The 23,301-nt window shown below is 34.8% G+C and overlaps 1 protein-coding gene across 1 annotated transcript in view; it reads right to left on the bottom strand.

Annotated features, from left to right (window-relative positions):
* ssp3 (SCAPER domain-containing protein short spindle 3) overlaps window positions 1-23,301 on the bottom strand; it is a 221,139-nt gene that overhangs the window by 169,755 nt on the left and 28,083 nt on the right. Inside the window, exons 5-8 of the mRNA XM_089101539.1 lie at window positions 14,834-15,008; window positions 9,162-10,159; window positions 4,547-4,631; window positions 1,073-1,296 (exon numbers count right to left, since the gene is read on the bottom strand). Coding sequence (XP_088957665.1) covers window positions 1,073-1,296; window positions 4,547-4,631; window positions 9,162-10,159; window positions 14,834-15,008 — 1,482 coding nt within the window. The remainder of the gene's footprint in view (window positions 1-1,072; window positions 1,297-4,546; window positions 4,632-9,161; window positions 10,160-14,833; window positions 15,009-23,301) is intronic.

Below are 23,301 nucleotides of genomic sequence, written 5' to 3'. Positions count from 1 at the left end.
GACTTTCTAGATTATTAATGAAATTTTCACTCTAATTTGCAACAGGAAAAATCTGCGACGGTATCCACAAAATTGCCAATTCTAGATGTAATTTTAATGCTCCTCCCAAATTATGTTTTTCACGTAGGGATTTTACAATCGAAGGATGAATATTACCGAAGATTGTGCTTTTTGGTCATTCATGGGAAAAACGAAAAGCGGGTCATCTCCGGATGGACTGGGAAGAGACCATAAAAAAAGATTCAAAGGATTTTATAACATCGCGGGGACTGGGGGACGGGGTAAACAGTTAAATTCTGAATATATTGGGGAAGTTGGGGATCATATACACTTTTGTTTCACTTATTTCCCACAGGCTGCTAGGTGTTGAGGTGAGTTTTTAATAGTAGCAGCAGCATTAGCTTTTTCTGATCTAAACTTTTTACAGCTCAATGGAAGTTTCGGCACCTTTCTGTTCCTTCTGAACACTTTTAGGCTCCAGTGTTAGTATTATTACAGAAAAACCGCTGGACACACATTTTTTGTGCCAAAACACTGAGCACGCGCGCTGTCGTGACACGTACGATGAAATTATTTCGGAGGAGTGGCAACCAAATTCTATAAATCTAAAAACAGGCAAACTATACGAAAACAATAGCAATAACTAGATACAGCCAAAGCAGTTTCAGAGTTATCTAGGGGTTATTCAAAACCTCTTAGGACGAAATGCAGGAAGGAACCATCTGGAGTTAAAAAAAAAATCTAAAAGTACAAAATCAAAAAATGTAAGGCATCAGGCAAAACTGCATTTTTTCTCTTTTTTCATTGGCTGTGATTTGTGGATCTTGCTTGTATTCATTATCCTACGTTTCCACGGTTTGTCATGCTTACCCAATGGGATCACAGGAATTATTTAACCGCCCAGGATATACAACAAGATCAGCTTGCTCAGGCTCGTCCCTGTTCTCAAGTTTTCCTCGTCCCAAAGTATTACCTTTATCTCATTCTAATTTAGCTTGTATATCTCATAAAAGACGCATAAGATCATTCCTGGCCTACGATCCCTATCTAATATTCTCATCCATAAACTAACCTTTTTTTGTAGCTCCTTCCTTTTGGAGACCCTCTCCTCAAACAATTGTTTTCTAAGTTTTGATGCTCTGGCTTGTCTTTCTTCGATTTGCTTGAAAGCTTTGTCTGGTGATTCAACACGTCTTCTTGATGGAGAAGAAAGTTTCTCGTGAACTTCTAAAGGAGCCCTTGCAAGAAGACCCCCTACACGTTCAGAAAACTCTACTTCGTCGCTCCAACTCATTCCTGTAAAAAAAAAATGGGCTCTTACTATCAAGTAGTTCAAACTGGTTGAACTTTACTTACTATTAAACAATAACGTGAAAACCAGGCTGATTTTCCAATTTATGAATTCCCGTTTTTGATAATTCCACTGTTTTTCCATTTTTGATAACACTTATACAATTTTACCTCTTTTGATTCGCCATAATTTGTGGGTTATTTAAGGAATGGTCCTAAATTCTTAAACAGTAATTTTATAAAATCACTTCCAAATAGTAATCTTCAAAAAGATGGTAGGTCCTTTAATAGGACAGTGGATGCTCTGTTTGAAAACAAAGGGCACAAGGTTCAATTGGACCTGCAGCAAGGTCGGACAACAGGTTCAATTAGACCTGCAACAAGGTCGTGCAACAGGCTTGAAACCTATTTGTATGAAAAAAAAAGAACTTGGCAACTGAAACGCACATTCAACGTTCAATGCGCCATCAATGGCTCTATAAGATCTTAATCCTTTTTTGATGGCTGCATTGCAGTAAGAAATTAAAACAAATTAACGTCATGTTTCACAAACAGTGCTTGATTTTCATTTCCTGTAAGACAATAATAAACTTGAGAAGTTTGTCCTGTATCTCAAGTCAAAGTTGCTTTTCTACTAAAAATAGCAGTTGGAACCCTTGGCCTATAGAAAATAACAAGACAAAAATACAAAAAAAAAAGTTTTTTTATTCTGTTAAGCCACTCATAAAGATTGTCCGCTTTTATAAAGCGTTCAAGAGCTGGATAGACCCATCGCTCCCTCTCAGCGTTTTAAAAGGGCATGTATGAAGATAGTAAGCTGGCTGTTTACAGAAAAAGGAGTTTACAGAAAAGGAAGTTTACAGAAAAGGGAGTTTACAGGAAAGGGAGTTTACAGAAAAGGGAGTTTATATATATTATTTACAGATATTTTCAATTTGTATTGAATCAACCCTCAACGAAGTAAGTCTGTTTGGCAAAACCATTAAGTTATATGTTAAAGGAGACTGTAAAATCCTGTATTTAAAATATTCAAAGTTATTGAGACAATCTCTTAACCTGTTGACACAATTTTGAGACTTTTTGAGACAACCTAAACGAGGCAGAGCGAAAAAGAAAAGAAAAAAAGAACTGATAGGGACAAAAATTTTTATTAGAAACCTAGCGTAAAATAAGCTTTTAAGCTCGAAAAACGCTACGAGACAATATTGAGACTTATTGAGACAACCTAAACGAGGCAGAGGGAAAAAAGAAGAAAAAAAGAACTGATAAGAGATAAAATTGTTATTCGAAACCTAGCGTAAAATAAGCTTTTAAAATTGAAAAACGCTACCTTTGTCCAGGTCTTAAAATAGAAAAAATCCTTCTGAAGCGTCTTTTGACCAGTTGTATTATTAGTAAAGACGGTGGGAGCAGTCAAGATGTTAAAAGTAGAATAGCCAAGGACCAGGGTGTTTTTTCACAACTAAAAAAAGTTTGAAGGAATAGGAAGTTAAATCTACGAACCAAGATTAGAATTTGGAAGCTACAGTAATGACAGTGGTTAAATATGGCTATGAAGCATGGGCGCTCCAAAAAACGGGAGAAGATTGGCTAGATGTTTTCCAGAGAAATTGTTTACGGATTATTGGGGTATCCAGCTGACTGACCGTATTTCAAACAGTAGATTGTACGAAAAGTGTAGTTTAATCCCACTTTCTAGGGCTATAATGAGAGAAATGTTGAGATGGTTAGGGCACGTTCTGCGGATGAAGAATGACTGATTGTCGAAGATCCTTTTCGGCGAACCGACAAGGGCTAAACTGAAAGCAGATCACCCGCGGTTGGGGTGGGAGGATATCGTAAAGAAAGATTTAAGGGAAGTGGGAGCTTCCTGGGATGGTGTAAAGAGGAAGGCTTTGGATAGATTAGGATAGAGGAGGAGCGTGCGTAGCTGTGTTGGCCTCAGGCGGCTTGGTGCTCTGGTAAGTTGTTATTAGTAAAAGTAATCGCCAAAGAGTATGGATGACTTACAAGGGTGGAAACTGGCGCTTCTCAACGCCATCTAAGGTTTGGCGACACTTGGCATTTTTTTCAGTTTAATAATAAGAATAATTAATTTAACTTGAATAGTTAGTAAGATTAGCGTAGGAATACGTTTCTGATCTCAGTTTCTGGAAGAAAAATTATTACGAAGTTTGAAAAAATCTCAAGTGCCGTCAAACACTAGTTGACCTTTACGGGCCTTTTTTGTCAACACTAGCACCAGTTTCCACTCTTTATAAGTTAACCATACTCTTTGACCAATCCCACTGAGATCATCTAATGTAGCTTGAAAAATAGTCTCATGTAAGGACAGAGAACTTCAAATCGAAACCAACGAGTTGCCAATCTCCCAATGAATAATACGCTATGTTGTCTCTATTTCCTCTATTATATTGAAGTCACCAAGAGAGTTAGTCATGCTCGTCTACTGAGAATGTTTTCTCCAGTTTCTCTTTCTTGGAGCACCCACCTCTGTTGGAGCAAACCGTCCTTTCCTAGAAGGTGGGGACCTTCGCTCCACAAGTCTTTCTTCAACTCATTTCTATAGTCTCTCTATATATATATATATATATATATATATATATATATATATATATATATATATATATATATATATATATATATATATATATATATATATATACATATATATATATATATATATATATATATATATATATATATATATATATATATATATATATATATATATATATATATATATATATATATATATATATATATATATATATATATATATATATATATATATATATATATATATATATATATATATATATATATATATATATATATATATATATATATATATATATATATATATATATATATATATATATATATATATATATATATATATATATATATATATATATATATATATATATATATATATATATATATATATGGCTTTCTTTTACATGTACATCCACGCAGCTCCTTCTGGGAAGTTTTCCCTCCTTACAGCACCATTTCTCAAAGGGAAAAGAAATACGCATGCGCCTTACAGAAATAGGATAATTATCAATTAAAATTCGTTTATTATGTAAAATAATTACGGAATTCTATACCATTACGAGGAGTTGTAATTTTAACGATAGTCCCTCACAAGCAACACATTTTGGGGCAAGCTTTAGTGGGGTAAATCATTCCTTCATACTAATCAATAATTTGAATTTTGTATGTTAATTTAACTTAAAAAAAAGCATAATACCTTCGACGAAAGATTGGAGTGGAGGTGTTGCCGTCCTTTCACCAGAAGATCCCACGTCGGAATTAAACAGCTCGTCCGTGTCGGTCTGAAAAAAAAAAGTAAACCAAAGCCAAGTACATTCATAAATATATATATTTGTCCATCACAAATGTAAAAATACAACATTGATGGAGTAATAAAGAAATAAAAGGACAAAAAAAACGAATAACTTATAACAAATACAAACAAAATCAAAACAAAAAAGAACTGACAAGAAAAAAGTACAAATAAGGGCAATCCTAGATTAGAATAAACACATGATCATCGAAGTACAATTTCAAGGGTACATTCTCTAATAATCTGGTCCCGATATCTCTCATTTCTTTCATGCACGATTGACGCTGCAGTAGCAATTCCTTACCGCGAGGATAGGGAGCTGTTGTTAGTTCAGAGAGGCAGCTATAGCAAATAACTCCCATACTTATAAAACACTTCCGTACATCCTTAAAATCCGAAACAGTAAGAAGAAACCAAACTGGTGAAAGGGCGAGCAAGTGTGGTACAACAAATGCATTATACACACTAGCTCGAATACGGCAGTTAGATTTGAACTTTAATGCAATTAGTAAACCGTACGCTTTCCTAGAATTCACGGCAAAAAATTCTTCCAAAAGTTGACGCTTTGCACAAAGATTTCACGCAATTGGTACATCAAGGTAAGTCCGTGTATCTTGTGCTCTAATAACATGTTCACCTAGCTGAACATTTGTTGGGCAAAATGAGCGGTGATGAAACACCAAGAACTCAGTCTTGCTTCCGTTAAATCGAAGACTAATAAGTTTGTATTCGCTATCGAGGATTCGAAAATTTGGTACTTTCCCATTATGTGGACACCTCTAAAAAGTCAAGTTTGGTTATTGCTAACAGTGAAACGGGTGAGACAGATATCGACCCGGTACTAAAACAGTTGTTACAGTGGAATTGAGTATAACGGGTGATCTAAAATGAGTGTTAAAGTTACAATTTGGGATTTGCCAAAGACAGAAAAAGAGGCAGTTGAATTGAATTTATAAGGGGTTATGTAGCATGTAACATGTTACATAAGAATTACATGTTGTAACATGTAATTCTTGTAATTTTGTTAATAAACCATTACAACCGAGTATCTGTCTCTGGTTAATATACGTATTAAACGTATTTAATATATGCTATGCTTTACCCCCCACCCCCCTTATGTGCAAATATTTAGCCCAAATTTGTTTGTAGACTATTTTATATTCATCCTGTTTTGTTTTATTTCATTAGCATTAACCAAACTTGCCTTTTTAGAGGTTTCCACATAATGATAAAGTACCGAAAATTTTCCTCCATTCCGAAGGCTTTTCTACTGATATCGAGGATGTCGTCCCCAGAGTTAACTAGGGAAACATCAATACCTTTGAAAATAGATGTGGTCAGAACTTTCTCTTGTGGCACAATAATAGTATTATTAAACAGAGGTGAAGAATACATAAATAATTATATTTGTATATTAAATATTTCCATATAACAAGACTAAGGTACTTCCAAGAACAATGTCAAACATTAAAGACACATTGAATGAGGCAGATTCAGGCAGCGATGTGAACCAGTCGTTATTTTCACATCGTAATTACGTAATTTTCGTAGCGTAGTGCATTCGCATTTTCGTAGTTCGTAGTGTATTTTTAGTGTTTGCGATGATAAATGTTTTTTATTATGTATGTTACTTTAAACTCCTCTTAGTGTATTTTTGTATGTACAAGAGGGTCCAATTATATAATTACTATTGAAAATAAAGAATCTTGTTTTTTTTACCACTTTTAATTTAAGATCTACCACGGATCTAAATACGACGTTTTAGAGATTTTCTACAACAAATACAATTATTTTTGAAAATTCATTATGTGGATAAAATCCCTAAAATAGGTAGAAGTACTGCATAAAAGAACTATTGAAAAAGAAAACATAACTAAACAAAAAAAAAGAACGAAAAAAGAAAGAGAAACAGAAGATGAGAAAGAGAAAACAGAAGAGAAACATGAAAAAAAAAAAACAGAACAAAAATCTTGAAATAGCTCAACTTCTTCACGCATTTCAGACCGAGGCCTCTCAGCCCCCCAAAAAACTCATAATTAAACTTAAATAAATGTAACAGCTTTACACAGATTTTTCATATTATGTACTATTCTGATGAATCCTTTATCTCCAACGCTATTATACCTGGAATTATAAGCTCCATCTATCAAGAATATTCTCCACACCCCCAAATTATCACTTATGATAATAAAGGTGGGGCTCCGTGAAGCATTAAAAGTAATATCAATTAATTAAGAATAGATGATTATGGGTAAAACTTCTAATTAACACAAAACATTGAAGTGTTTTATATACTTTATATAGTCAAAACATGGTTTGAGAATGCCTGAGAATCATAAAAAATGGTTTCCAGCAGAAAATTCGATAGATAAATTCCTGTTTTGGAAGAATATTTCGGTTATCGAACACCGCGGACGCGCGGCTGTGAGACTGGAAATAAACATTATCGAACCGGCCACCAACCGGCCAATGTTACTAATAATCGTTCGTTGTAATCTGCATGTATTTTTTTTTTATTGAAGCGGACATAATACAGTACTATAGCTCTTTTACTTTTTTCCTTTGGGACAAATTTTTTCTAATAAGCATATCGTTGCCACAGAGTAGGTTGAACTCGGATGCTCCATTTCCTTAAAAGAACTTCGATACTACTGAGTTGCGTCCAATTTAACTAAACTTAGTTAACTGACTAGTGTACTTTTTTTGCTTTTAGTGTTTTATTTGCCAGAGAATGAGCTAAGAATGTTAACCAGACTTTTGCCAATAGAATGCAAAGTTTGGCGAAAAATTCGAAGTTGATATAACGTGAGGTGTACAAAAAATTAGCAAGAGACCATCAGGTTCAGGAAGGTGAGGCCTGTCAAGCAATGAAGCAATGAAACAGTCGAAGCAATGAAGTAGGCCAAAATCATCTAGGGTAGCAAGAAATCAACCATTTTGTGAAAATTTAACACCTCTTGTTTCCTTTTACAAGAAGAAAAATAAACTCCACCGTTAGAAATACTGCTACTGAGTGAGCGATTTTAGTAAACAGCTCCATCATTCAATCTTACTTACTTAGTTCCTCCTGCACCATTGGTGGCGCATAGGGCGTCGACGAAGCCTCTCCACTCGTCCCGAAGCAATGCTGCTGCGGTGACATCTTCCCATTAAGGTATTAACGAGGTCTCAGCCGTCCTCAGATCTCGATCAAAAGTTCGCCGCAAAGTGTTCTTTGGACGACCTCGTCTTCTTCTGCCGCCGGGTTTCCAGTCGTACGCTGTCCGAGGAAGGCAGCCTTCTTTCATGCGGAGTACATGACATAAATATGACCACCTCTTCTTCCTCATAACAGCAGTAATGAGAGGCTGTCCCGTTCTATTCCGGATTTCAACGTTACTGACTCTCTGTTGCCAACTTATGTTTAAAATTCTCCTCAGGCACATATTTTTGAATGCAAGAATTATCTTTTCGAGCTGCTGATTCATTTTCCAGAAATATATTCATTTCCAGAATTCATTCAATCTGGGAAACCCTAAATGGATGCTCATATTTTGCAAGAGTTTACTTTTGCCATACATGGCTTTTACCATGGAGGCAGCCATGGAGGCTGTCAAGTTCGAATTTCTCGCCAAAAATTCTTTGTAGATTTCTAAGAGCGAAGAATTCTTATATCCAAGGACGAGGAATATTAACATCTAAGAAACATATCTAACAATGACGAATTCTGAATAGTAGTTATATAGTCAACTTTTTAGTTAACTCGTCAAAAAAAAAGCTCAAAGTATACTAAGAATTAAAAATAAACGGCAAAATCTACTTATTAGTTAACAAATAATTAACTAAAATCGAACAAGGCTCTTTACTGTGGTAAATGTGGTACTATAGTAACTACCAGAGACAAATCAATATTGAAAATAAGCCTTGCTTGCCATTGTTTTCGGACATTTTCAGCAAAAGATTATCACAGTGTGACACATCATTATCATTATCACAGAATGATAATGATCACTATCATTATCATTATCACAGAGTGACACAAACTTCAATCTTCCTTCACAGGAGGAAAGTCCTATAGCCCCTGTACTGTGATAACTCTTCAGGAATAATTATTCGTTTTGTTGAAAAATTTGGTTTTGGAACAAACTTTCGGACAGTGGTGTCAATCCACAGATATGTCGGAGAGGGCTAAAATGGATTTTTCAAAATCAAGTTCGGGGGGGGGGGGTAATAAAAAACATAAGAAACTTGGTGCAACCCTTATCCTATTTGACGACAGCAAAATTGTATATGAATAACCCGGTATCGAGATCGATCGAGATTGCAACAATCTACTCAAGTCGGGACTTTAATAAGAGATAATTAATTAGTTGGCGTCATGGAACGTTAATAAAGAGAAGATAATAAAAGAAGAAGATAGTAAAAGATAATAAGATAATAAAAGAGGATAATAAAAAATAAAGATGATAAAAGAATATAAGAAGATAATAAAAAAAGATAAGGAATTTGGTAAATAAAAGAAATACAGCAAAAAACTTACATCAGTATCTGTTCCTTCCGTTTCCATCATCTGCTGCCGAAGACAGGCCTCTTCTCTAAGCGCTTTTTCCCAAGCAGCGTCATGCTCCAACATTTCTTTCTCGTCCAACAAGCTCTCATCATCTCTCGGAGTAGCCGTACCAGAAACACAAATATCTTCCATGACTTTCTTCTCATCAGATTCTGCTTTCCCGTCTTTTATCAAACCATCAGGCTCATCATTAGGATAGACTTCAGAAGAGTCACCAATAGCCAGTAGCTCAGAGAGAAGCATATCACCAATTGGTTTGGAAAAATTGAAAACTTCTGAATTAGTAATGGTGAAAATACATGCTTTATTATTTAAATTCGTGGATTCAACATTTATTTTTGCTTTGTTTGTTGAATCTGATGCAATAGTTTCACTAGCGATATCAGTTTTTAAAACAACATTTTCAGAAGTAAATCCTACATCTTGGTCTCTTTTATCGTCTTTTTTAACTCCAATTCTAGATTCACCTGCTTCTTCTATAGAAGCACCATCATTCAATTTATCTTCTTTCTTATTGGCAACTCTGACTTCAGCAGGAGGCTCCACGAGGGAATTAATTTTATCAGGTTCCTTACTTAAAACTGGTATCTGTTTCGACACTTCCCTCCTTGAAATTCTTGGACTCACTTTAATTAACGACTTCTTCTGTCGAGGTAAAGTTTTACTTCCTTCCACTGCTGGTGAAGGTCGTTTTCGCGGCGTTGTTTCCGTACGGAATGATGGAGCCTTTTCGTATTTTTTTGATGGTGTTCTTTCTAGTTTAGGGGATTTTTCAGTATCTTTTACTGCTTTTGATGATATCAATGGAGCAATAATTGTTTTAGCTCGTTGGAGCAGACTCCTTGTTTGTTTAGTTGCTGCTAGATTTGTAACTGACTGTGATGTAGAACGGTCCTTCGATAGTAGTTTTGGAGGAGAGTTCTTTAATCTGGGACGACCACGGACCATCTCCCAGCCATGCGATCCCTCTAGAAAAAAATCACTAATGTCAATCATGCGATCTTATTCATTGAACACTCGTGTTAGAAATGTCCTTTGACTCAAATGGACATAAATGTTAACCAAAATTAAAACAAAAAGTTGAAATTAAAAATTATTAAATACTGAAATGAAAATTAAAATAAAACAAAACATATGAATCTCATACGTCATTTTGACATGAAACAGTTTTTAAAATATAATGACCAACATGTATTTGCCACGCTATAGGTTACCATCGGTTGGTAAAATTTTTAAGTATATCGAAAATTTTCAGTGTTTAAGTATTTGAAGGCTACCCTTCTTCTTACTTAACCACCGCCTAACCCTGTAGTAGCGTATATGCTACTACAAATGGATTTCTTTTCCGGGGGGGGGGACACAAAAACTTCAAAAACGCATAAGAAATTTATTCATGTTCATTTTTTACGTTCTTACAAGTCAAAAAAAAATTTCAGGGGGGGGGGTTCAAACCTAACCCTGTAGTGGATAATATGCTCTGCTTGGCAATATAAGGCCCGGACCAACTGCATAGCTTTGCCAACTTAAATAATTATCCGAGCCCAATCCAGAGACACTAACTCCAGGAGAAACCGAAAAAACAAGAAAAATAGAGGAAAATGCTAACTAGAAATTCTCTAACGTTCTTTTTGAAGACCCCAAACAAGTGCCAGCTTCAAACAGACTCTGGGAGCGCGTTCCAGATCAATATTACAAGCTATCAGGGGGCGGAAATTAGATTACAATTAGGGAGCAAGAGGGACTCACAAGTTGCAGGAAATCTGGAGAAGATAAATCGATTGATAAAATATATATTATTACAAAAGGTAGCAGGAAGGTTGCTATGCCACTGTACAAAAGTGAAAGAAGCACACGGCAGAAAATAAAAAGATTTCAAATCAAGCAAGGGTTTAAATGAAGAGGGTTATTTTCCTGAATAATAATCCTTGCTTTATCATAGATTTTCAAAACTTGCTTCAGTGACTAGGGAAATGTTGACATCCAAATAACAGGAGAATATAAAACATAAGACAGAACTAGGCTGTAGAAATAGATTCTAAGAACTGGCCCTGGAAATATGCGGTTTAGCTTTCTATGCACTCCGAGACTCCTGGAGACTTTTATCTTGATTAGGTCAATATGATACTTGAATGAAAGATTTTCATCAATCAATATGCCTAGGAATCGAACATAACTATCCCTAGCTCTACTTAAAAAAAAAACCTCTTGATGGATGTCCAGGTAGGCGGCAAGTCGTTGCAAGCCTTTGAAACTTTTGAGGAAATGAGAAATTATAACTTTCCTACATTAAAAGCAAGGTAATTTATATCAAACCACAGGATAACTCTTTCAAAAAGGGTTGTCATCTTTTAACAAAGATCAGACTTAGTTCTACCGGCTGTGCCTACAGTAGTGTCATCCAAAAAAGTCATAAGTATGTATATTTATATGTATAATATATATATATATATATATATATATATATATATATATATATATATATATATATATATATATATATATATATATATATATATATATATTTGTAGTCCCGCTTATTAAGATACGCCAGATTTCGGAAGAAAGAACGTTTACTCCCATGAATCAAGCAGTATTAAACCAACAGAAACAGCATTCTAATTCTTGTCTAATTTTGATAAAAGGATCTGCTGACATAGTCGAACTTCTTCAAGGTAGAGCTTCTTCGAAATCCTGGTTTATGATCATTTTTACAATCTACCTCCAGAAGAGGGAAAATAAGTACCAAGCGAGTCAAAATTTTACAACGATATTTTTACAAATTACGCCAACTGTCGGTATTTTCACTGTCAACACACAGGTTGTTGATGAAAATCTAGGAAAATATCTGATTTTTGGAACTTTGATTTTGAGGGAGACCCACTTACTGCAAGAGAAATCTGAGAATTTTGGGAAAATTCTCAAGAATTGTTTTGAAGAAAGTATTTGCACATGACCAGAGAAAAGCCTCAGATATATGGTTGTTTTATGGGTATATAGGTTGTTTATATAGATATAGACCTATGTAGATATATATAGGTCTATATTTATATAATAACCTATATAGATATATAGGTTGTTTGCCACCATCAAGTTGAAAACAGATAATTTTTGACAAAGGGTCCTGAAGCTAATATTTGCACTTTAATAAGTGAAAACTATCCTTTTAGCTTTTTTACACAAAAGTTTTACTTTAGCACATGACTGTTAATAGAAATTGCCTATTAGGATTATTAAAATATACTATGGCGAGACTCACCAAACTGAGTCGAGACTCAGGCCAAGAAGAGCAATTGCCTCCATCCCCTCCTTTAAAACCAGTGGTATCTCCTGCTCCCCTTTACCTCTATCCTTTATGGCATTCTGAAATTGCTTTACAAGTTTTACAAATGGGGCAATGTTATCCTTAAGCATCTGCAGCTCTCTGCACCTTAGTATCAACGGGTTGCAGGGATCCCCATGGCTTTTGATTTTTGCATTTTGTATCTGCCGATCCTTAGTCCATTTATCAGCAATCTGCAGCGTGTCTGCACTTTTTATTGCTTTGTCTTCTAGAAAGTTTTCTACAGCTTGAAGTCCTTCACATAGCACTGTATATGTCACGGAGTGGAGGCAATGGGCTATTATGAAAGTTTTTTCATTGTTGCATGTGTGTACTTTGTAAAATCACACAAAATTTTGTTTCGTATTTTTTCTTTCTAATTGCAAACTTTGTGCAAAAAAAACGAAACAAATAATAATGAACCAAAAAGCCCATTGCCTCCTTGTTAAATGGGATGGGCTCTTTCAAAATATTTTAAAAGCTTTTTTTTACCCCAAACAGCAGCAGCGAAGCTGTATTTTTAGTTTTAGAGATGGCAGAATCCACTACCTGTAGCAGTTAACTGCCTTTTGTCTTAATGATTGTCTGCCTTCAATTTCTCGTCTGTTTTCAAATTATTGTCCTGAAATTCTTTTTAACAGCACTGATACCATGACTCAACAAGAGAAAAACAAAATCTAATGGCTACATGATATTCTGAACAGAAGCAAGTTGACTTTTGAGCGATAAAGGTTGGCGTACGCAGTATGTAGCTTAGGCATATAGCCTGACTCTTGCATCGATTTTTAGAAGAAGCCTTATGATCTGATTGTTGGACGGGAAGCCGATCCTGACCCAAAATACTATCTAGATCCAACTCCCCTAAAAACTTGCCCACTCCTTCAGAGATTGATGTTATGTAACCCCTAGCCTTCATTTGGAGGTATGTATTTAGACTAAGCGTTAAATACAGTGTACTTTTGCCGAGTTGGCATATCCCCTATCGGCGATAAAGCTATGTACTCTTCCCTGTCCCAGACAAATCCGAGTTTTGCCGAGTTGGCAAATCCCCTATCAACAATAAAGTTATGTACTCTTACCTGTCCCAGGCAAATCCGAGTTTTGCCGAGTTGGCAAATCCCCTATCAAAGATAAAGTTATGTACTCTTCCCTGTCCCAGGCAAATCCGAGTTTTGCCGAGTTGGCAAATCCCCTATCAACAATAAAGTTATGTACTCTTCCCTGTCCCAGGCATATCCGAGTTTTGCCGAGTTGGCAAATCCCCTATCAACAATAAAGTTATGTACTCTTTCCTGTCCCAGGCAAATCCAAGTTTTGCCGAGTTGGCAAATCCCCTATCAACTATAAAGTTATGTACTGTTTCCTGTCCCAGACATATCCGAGTTTTGCCGAGTTGGCAAATCCCCTATCAAAAATAAAGTTATGTACTGTTTCCTGTCCCAGGCATATCCAAGTTTTGCCGAGTTGGCAAATCCCCTATCAACAATAAAGTTATTTACTGTTTCCTGTCCCAGGCAAATCCAAGTTTTGCCGAGTTGGCAAATCCCCTATCAAAAATAAAGTTATGTACTGTTCCCTGTCCCAGGCAAATCCAAGTTTTGCCGAGTTGGCAAATCCCCTATCAACGATAAAGTTATGTACTCTTCCCTGTCCCAGGCATATCCGAGTTTTGCCGAGTTGGCAAATCCCCTATCAACGATAAAGTTATGTACTCTTTCCTGTCCCAGGCTCCCTGGTCTTGCCAACGTCCCAAATTACGTATAAATAAAAAAAAAATCATAATAACAAAGACGTTCAGCTTTGGAACTCTGAAAATTTAAACTGTACGACTACAGTTAGTGTAAAAGAAGCTGGCCACTATATGTTTATTTTGGTAATGAAAATTTTATTGAATTTATCAATCGAGTCCTACTTTTGCATTTTTCATTCCCATATTCCCTATTTCACTTTACATTCTTTGGTACATTCTTCTGCTTTTTAGTCTTCTTTCTCTTCTTTTTTTCTTAAGAGTAGCTTCTTTTTAATTTGCCTCTACTTTTCACTTAATGAAATCAACTTGACCTTTTAACGGCTCAAATATCGGGAAGCGAAGTAGATTCCCCTATCCAAATAGAAAACTTAGATAATATGATTTTTTTTAATAGTGATTTTTATTTCATTATAATTTTATATATATTTATAATCATATATATAATATAATCAAATATAATATAATATATATATAATATAATCATATATAATTTTATCCTATTTTACAAGTTTGTCATAAAACCTTAAAGTTTCAACGCTAAATTTGTGTCTTCGTTTTATAGCGAGCTCATACCTTCATATACACCAGTTGCATTCGAAGGCAAATCTTCAACTGAAACTCCAAATCTTCGTTGCTGCTCTTTTAGGGTGGACACGGGCTTCATGGTGGCTGGTCTACCAGAAGAAACTGGCTTCTGTTTTTCAGATGAATTTCGACCAGTGAGCCTTGAACTGACAGTTGGTTTTACCTAAAATATAAATCAACTTAGTGAAAAAAGTTAGAGTCAATTTGGCTGCGATATATACCACACATATTTTTACATAAGAGTAAAAAGCCCAAAAATCAATTTAGGTTCTTTAAGTATTGCAAACGAACGGTTATTTGCATACTTTACATAAGAGTGAAAAAAACATTTTTTTAGGTTTACAAGTATTATAAACGTACAGATGTTTGCAATTTTACAGAAAAGCGAAAAAATTGAATTATTTTGTGTTGTTTTTTTTTGAGCGAACAGTTACTCGCAAATTTTATAAGACAGTGAAAAGGCTGAAAAATTACTTTTGATTTTTTTTTTTACGGTAATTAACGAACGGTTATTCACAAACTTCAAAGAAGATCGAAAAAGCGCAAAAATGTTTTTGGATTGTTATCAACGAATAGTTACTTGAAAATTTTACAACATAGCAAAAAAACCCAAAAATAAATTTGGGTTTTTAAGTATTACAAACGAAAGGTTATTTACAAACTTTACAAAAGAGTGAAAAAGCCAATTTTTTTAGTTTTATAATATTATAAACGTACAGTTAGTTGAAAGTCTTATAGAAAAGCGAAAAAGCAAAAAAATTATTTTTTGGTTTTTTGAGTGAACAGTTACTCGCAAATTTTATAGGCGAGTGAAAAAGCTGAAAAATTACTTTTGATTTTTTTTTTTCAACGGTAATTAACGAACGGTTATTCACAAACTTCAAAGAAGATCGAAAAAGCGCAAAAATGTTTTTTATGTTTTTGGATTGTTATCAACAAACAGTTATTTCAAAATTTTACAGAAAAGCAAAAAAGCCAAAAAATCGCTATAGATTTTTTAACTGGGCGAAAAAGCCTAAAAAGTTATAGTTTTTTGTTTAAAGACTGTTAACGAACGATCATTCACAAATTTTACAGACGAGCAAAAAATCTGAACAACAACAATAACAATTATAATTTATAGCCCACGTCATACAAAAATATATGACACTCGTAAAGTAATTTAAAAAAAAAACCGGAAACGAAATTAAACATCACCTAATATAACACTAAAAACAATTACCCTAAAAATGACTGATAAGGCGATGGTGGCACCTTAGCTCAAGTGCAGTAATCATTACAAGCTTCGCATACAGCCTATCTCAAACAGCAGTTTTTTTACCCAAAATAAGCAAAAACAACAATTTGGATTAAAAATGAGGATAAAATGAAAAAAAAAAAAAAAACAGAAAAAAATGACCAAAAATGCTAAAAATTTACGAAAAAATATCAACCAGTTTCAGGAAGGAAAAATGCAGAAAAGTTAATTAAGACCATTTATTTGAGATGTTGTATCAATAAGATTAAAGATATCCCCTAATTTACTGTTTCAGTACCATTGCGGTAAAACAGCAATTTTTTACCCACAAGAAGCAAAAACAACAATTTGGAGTAAAAATGATGATAAAAGGAAAATAAAAACAGAAAAAAATGACCAAAAATGCTAAAAATTTACGAAAAAATATCAACCAGTTTAAGGAAGGAAAAATGCAGAAGAGTTCATTAAGACCATTTATTTGAGATGTTGTATCAATAAGGTTAAAGATATCCCCTAATTTACTGTTTCAGTACCATTGCGTAAAAACAGCAATTTTTTACCCACAAGAAGCAAAAACAACAATTTGGAGTAAAAATGATGATAAAATGAAAATAAAAACAGAAAAAAATGCTAAAAATTTACGAAAAAAATCAACCAGTTTCAGGAAGGAAAAATGCAGAAGAGTTCATCAAGACCATTTATTTGAGATGTTGTATCAATAAGGTTAAAGATATCCCCTAATTTACTGTTTCAGTACCATTGCGGTAAAACAGCCAAAAAAGTATCTGAAATATACCACCCACAGGGTACTACAGTGCTTTTTCCGAAACAAATGTTTAGTACCAGAAAGAAAAAGAACTAATGGGGGACTGAAACTGTAGGATGAACAACAAAGACCCATTCGATTATATCTTCCTTTACTAGGCAAAATATTCTTGTCCACTCCTTATAGGTTTTTATCCGCTCTATTTATCAGGATTGGAAATGTAGAAGAAAGAGAGCAACCAAACAAAATTCCCAGACAATTAATCGAAATGGAGCAAGGAAAAGAAGCATTTTCATTTTCTAACCTTATTGATATACCATCTCAAATAAATGGTCTTCCTGAAACTGGTTTAACCTTATTGATACACCATCTCAAATAAATGGTCTTAATGAACTCTTCTGCAAATTCCCTTAATGAAACTGGTTGATTTTTTTTGTGAATTTTTATCATTTTTTCTTTTTTTTTTCATGTTGTTTTTGCTTCATTATCCGTTCATTATCTAAAGCGAGCATTTTGCAACAGCTATTAGAACAAATAAGCTCACATTTAGAAGGGTTAATAGACAGACGAACAGAAGAAAGGTGCGACTTAAGTATAGATATTTTAGGTACGTGTCTGTGAAACGGAACGCACTCAAGAGTTACGCTGTCTAAGATCTGACAAAAACTGGATTGCCTCTCTGGAATCGGTTATGATTTGCTTATTTTGAGTGAGAAAACTACGATGTAGGTATATTTTAATTAAATATTTATTATTTAGAGATGGTTAGGGGTTATGCTAAGTTATATATTTAATATAATACGTTCTTCGTGACCTGCTTCCCATAATTCTTTGCCATAGTATATATAATTTTATTTCTAAAGTATTATATTATCATCATGTTTTGGCATATTTCACTAGCATTAACCTAACTTCACTTATTGGGTGTGTTCCATTTAACAGGCAAGTATTTAACAGGCTATTTAATGTATGACACACTCCATAAAACACCGAAGCTTGCAGAGATCACGGGTATTGAGCTAATACGCATTTAAATATACAGGGGGACAAAACAGCACCTTAACGAACTCCTTTAGAAACGGCAATGGGCGTTGAAAGCTCCCATTTCCTTTGTATTTGCCCATTAGCATCAGAATACAAATACCTCAAAACTGTCAGGAGAGATTTTACTCTGAATAAAGCAAGGCAATGTAGGCAATTAGAACGATCAGCAGTGTCAAAATCTACAGAGATATCCACGGTTAGGCAATAAATTGGATCTTTGGTGTCAATCTAAATCTTTGATAAGCCCCGCAAGAATATAGTGAGCATGTGAGTAGCTAAAACCACTACAGAAACCAACCTGCGTAGGCGTGAAATCGCAATTACAATTACTTTCTGGTAGGAATACTGTGTCCATTTTTCCTCTTTCTTGGTACCTTAGTTTCTTGTGCTGATTACCTTTTTTCAGCCTGTGCAGTTTTTTTAGTGTTGTATTGTAATGTTGCAAGTTAAGGCAGATATTCCCTGGGAAACGTGCGATTTTGCGACAAGGCTATAGCTATAGCTTGCACTGAAAGGACGAGATACATATATATCTGGATTCATAAGATTTATATACACCATTAAACCAATTATGATATTACATAGAGGTTTCTAAGAGAATGTTAAAACTTGCTTAAAGAATGGTAAAACTTCCCTACTTTCTCACAACGAGATTAGAAATACACATATAAACCATCAAAATTAAGCGAATATTATCAACTATATTACCTAGCGTCCTTTTAAGAATTATATCCAAATAATCTGTGTTCCCATTTACTATTCACTATCATATCACTACCATTAGACAAGCTTTTCCGTACGTCATTGTTACTAAAAATAGTCTATATAAATAAATCACTAACACTAAACATCACTTTTCTGAATAATTGATGTCGAGATCACTCAGTTCATCAAAATTGACTTGATGGATCTAACTCTAACTCTAGGTACACACCGAAAAAAAATAGAGCGATAGGCAAGATTCTTAAACAGTATGAATGATTTTAATTCCTTTTAACATTTAACAAAATCATTTCTTCTGTAGCTGTTGCTGATGTTTGGAAAAATTTTAAATAACAATTAGAAAACACCAGAAAAAATGTACTTACAATAATAATATCTGAAAGATATAAATAAACGACTGAATTTTCGTTCTTAGCAGATGGATTTCGTTTTGCTAAAAATTCGATTTACTGTTATTGTAAGCGAATGTGGAGCTACTATTAAAGACCTGAATCAGTTTTATTTTGTAGCTTTTCGTCGCTTTTATTATGTAGCTCGTATTTGTCGTGATTACACTGACACAGACTTTACTCATAGTACGTTTGAAATAAAGGAAACAATAAATGATATGAACCGATTATGTATTCAAGTACTGAAATACTTTTTTCGGGAAATATTTGTAAATACTATTTACGGATATAATAAGCATATTTAAGTATATAGAACATATTAAGTATATTTAAGTATTTTTAACTATATTTAAGTATGTTTTTCGGTGAGTATTTGGCATTAATGTTTAATTTGTTTCAATATTAATTTAAGCACTAAAAAGGATAATCCATTTAGGCAAAATCATTAGATATAACACAAGAAGAGTTTCAACTTATTTTAAAAATAAGACTTTAGGAATCAATTCTTGAAAAAAAAATCTTTTTTAAAAGAACTTCTAAAAATATATTCATGCATAATAACCTGGAGGTACTTGTTTATTGTTTAAGAAATTAAATCCAGGTCGAATAAAATTGATACGTTAGGACTACTACTACTACTAACAACTCACGGCAGCACCAAGCCGCCTGAGCCCAACGTGGCTCCCAAGCTCTTCTTCTACACCAGTCTGTTCAAAACTCCACTCTTTATTCCCTCTCAAGAAACTCCAATTTCCTTTAAATCCTTGCTTACGATCTCTTCCAACCCTATTCGGGGACGACTTGCTTTTCGTTTGGCCCTTGATGGTTGGCCGACATGGAAGATCTTTGTCAATCTGTCATCCTTCATTCACAGAACGAGTCCTAGCCATCTCAACCTTTCTCTCATTATAAGAACGTCTCCTACAAAACACGATAAAACCATATTTTTCGTAGAGCTTGGTGTTTGAAATACGGTCAGTCAAACGGGTATCCATAAAGAACACGTAGACAATGCCTCTGAAAAACATCTAACAAATCCTCCTCCGTCTTTTGAATCGTCCTAGTTTTAGAGCCATACTTGACCACTGTCATCACTGTAGCTTCCAAGATTCTAATCTTGGTTCAGAAACTTATCTTCCTATTCTTCCAAACTTTTCCCAGCTGCGGAAAAAACACAGTGGTCCTTGGCTATTCTACTTATAACATCTTCACTGCTTCCACCACATTTTCTAAACTATTTAGGCAAGTGAAGCTATCCACTTAATTGATATTCTCGTTACCCAACATAACCTTTTCCCTAAGCGACTTAATCTTCTTAACATTGTTTTCAAATCTACTCTTGCACCCTGAATTCTCAAAACCACTAAAAATCATTCAATTTGCCAACATTTTTATCTAGGACACTCAAGTCATCAGCATAGTCTGAGCCTAGAGGGGTTTTACTTTCCCATTCGATGCCATAGCCTTTGCAGTGTTCCTTGGGAAAAAGACCATCTGAGTGACCCGTATAAATTGGAATGGGACGTAATCCTGCTGAACTCGTGATTCCATACGAAACTAGCCTTATTTCCCACCTTAACCACATCAATGTTGTTCCGCCACAAAGCATTAATCACTTTAATATATTTATCTGGTATATCATACAAGGACAGGACCTTTGCAAAAGTTCTTCTATTTGCTGAATCAAAGACTTGTTCAAAATCTATAAAATTGAGGACTAAAGGAATGTGATGATTCGGACACTTTTCAAATATTAGTCCAAGATTTTAAACTTGGCCAACGTGTCCTCTCCCTTTCCTAAAACAACACTGTTCTTCTCTTAAAAATTTACCTGCAATATCTCCAAGTCTATAAGATGTTTTCATAAAAAATAATTTGCTTCCTACTGAAACCAAGTTAATGCCTCTATATTCACCACGCCCACTCTTATCACCTTTTTTATAGAGGCATTTAATTAAGGTTATCCTAAATCGCTAGGTACTTCCACTTTTTTCAAAAACCAGATTCATAATCTTCAGTAATTTATCTCTAGCTGCACAACCAAAATATAAAAAAACTCATTTTCGAAAATATCACTACCTGAGGCCTTATCATTTTTTAATTCAGATACAACTGTGTCTAGTTCTACTTCACAGAATAAATCTTCCTTCCCTTCCAATAAACTTTTTCATTCTTTTCTATATTATTTCCTGTATCTTTTTCACGGTTTAGTACATTCTCAAAATGCTCTGGCCATCTCTCTTTAAGTCTTTCCTTATCACTAATTGATACCCCTTTCCTATCTTTAACCGGGACAATTCCAGAATGACTATTCTATCTCAATTTATAACACGAAAAAACAATATTTTACTATCGTGCCATCTGGCTGCATCTTCCAAAATCCCAACAATTTCAATCTCAACAATTTCCCTGGCCAACACTTCACATCTCCTTAATTCATAGTTTAATCTTTTCTCTAATTCCTTACATTCCTCTCATTCTCACATGACCTATCATTCCAATACTTCTTGTAGAGGCCCCTCCTCTTTTCTAATAAACTTAAAGCATCTTTCTGACGACTCGTTCTGCTCTGAAGATCTCCGATTGGCGGATGAAGAGTCTGAGACTTACAGTATCTGTTCCGGTGACTTTATTATAGTCGAGTACAAGGGGAAAAAGGGATCGAATTTCTACACTGTTGAAGTGCTTCAGGCCGAGTCAGACGGCAACACTGTCAATTTTCTGAAACAAAACGTTCCAGCCAGGTGGTTTACGTTTCCGAAAGAGCGCAACGGAGCGTTTGTCGATAGCTCAGAAGTAGTGATGAAATTGCCATATCCAGTGGTCTCAGGCGGAACTGAACGCATCGCCAAGATGATCAGCTTTGATGCAGACCTAACCAAATACTCTGTTGAATAGTTTTTTAAATAAATTTATTGCATTTTTACAGTTTTATACCACGCAATATATACAATATACAGAAGAGTTACAAGAAGGCCTTGATGATTTTTTGAGACAAATAATGAGGAAAACAGTTATTTGGAAGGTAATTCCTAAATTGTCTTTGCCACTCTTTTGGGCTGGGAATGGTAATCTCAACAATTTCCCTGGCCAACAGTTCACTTCTCCTTAATTCATATTTTAATCCTTTCTCTAATTCCTTACATTCCTCTCATTCTCACATGACCTATCATTCAAATACTTCTTGTAGAAGCCCCTCCTCTTTTCTAATAAACTAAAAGCATCTTCCTGACGACTCGTTCTGCTCTGAAGATCTCCAATTGGCGGATGAAGAGTCTGAGACATCCAGTATCTGTTCCGGTGACTTTGTTATAGTCGAGTACAAGGGGAAAAAGGGATCGAATTTCTACGCTGTTGAAGTGCTTCAGGCCGAGTCAGACGGCTACACTGTCAATTTTCTGAAACAAAACGTTCCAGCCAGGTGGTTTACGTTTCCAAAAGAGCGCAACGAAGCGTTTGTCGATAGCTCAGAAGTAGTGATGAAATTGCCATATCCAGTGGTCTCAGGCGGAACTGAACGCATCGCCAAGATGATCAGCTTTGATGCAGACCTAACCAAATACTCTGTTGAATAGTTTTTTAAATAAATTTATTGCATTTTTACAGTTTTATACCACGCAATATATACAATATACAGAAGAGTTACAAGAAGGCCTTGATGATTTTTTGAGACAAATAATGAGGAAAACAGTTATTTGGAAGGTAATTCCTAAATTGTCTTTGCCACTCTTTTGGGCTGGGAATGGTAATCTCAACAATTTCCCTGGCCAACAGTTCCCTTCTCCTTAATTCATATTTTAATCCTTTCTCTAATTCCTTACATTCCTCTCATTCTCACATGACCTATCATTCAAATACTTCTTGTAGAAGCCCCTCCTCTTTTCTAATAAACTAAAAGCATCTTCCTGACGACTCGTTCTGCTCTGAAGATCTCCGATTGGCGGATGAAGAGTCTGAGACTTCCAGTATCTGTTCCGGTGACTTTGTTATAGTCGAGTACAAGGGGAAAAAGGGATCAAACTTCTACACTGTTGAAGTGCTTCAGGCCGAGTCAGACGGCTACACTGTCAATTTTCTGAAACAAAACGTTCCAGCCAGGTGGTTTACGTTTCCGAAAGAGCACAACGAAGCATTTGTCGATAGCTCAGAAGTAGTGATGAAATTGCCATATCCAGTGGTCTCAGGCGGAACTGAATGCATCGCCAAGATGGTCAGCTTTGAAGCAGACCTAACCAAATACTCTGTTGAATAATTTTTTTAATAAGTTTATTGTATTTTTACAGTTTTATACCACGCA

This window comes from Artemia sp. Qi Xiang Cuo, chromosome 15, assembly GCF_049724085.1.
Source record: "Artemia sp. Qi Xiang Cuo chromosome 15, ASM4972408v1, whole genome shotgun sequence".
Lineage (NCBI taxonomy): Eukaryota > Metazoa > Arthropoda > Branchiopoda > Anostraca > Artemiidae > Artemia > Artemia sp. Qi Xiang Cuo.
The sequence above is the reverse complement of the archived record's forward strand: the minus strand, read 5'-3'. Positions and strand labels throughout refer to the sequence as shown.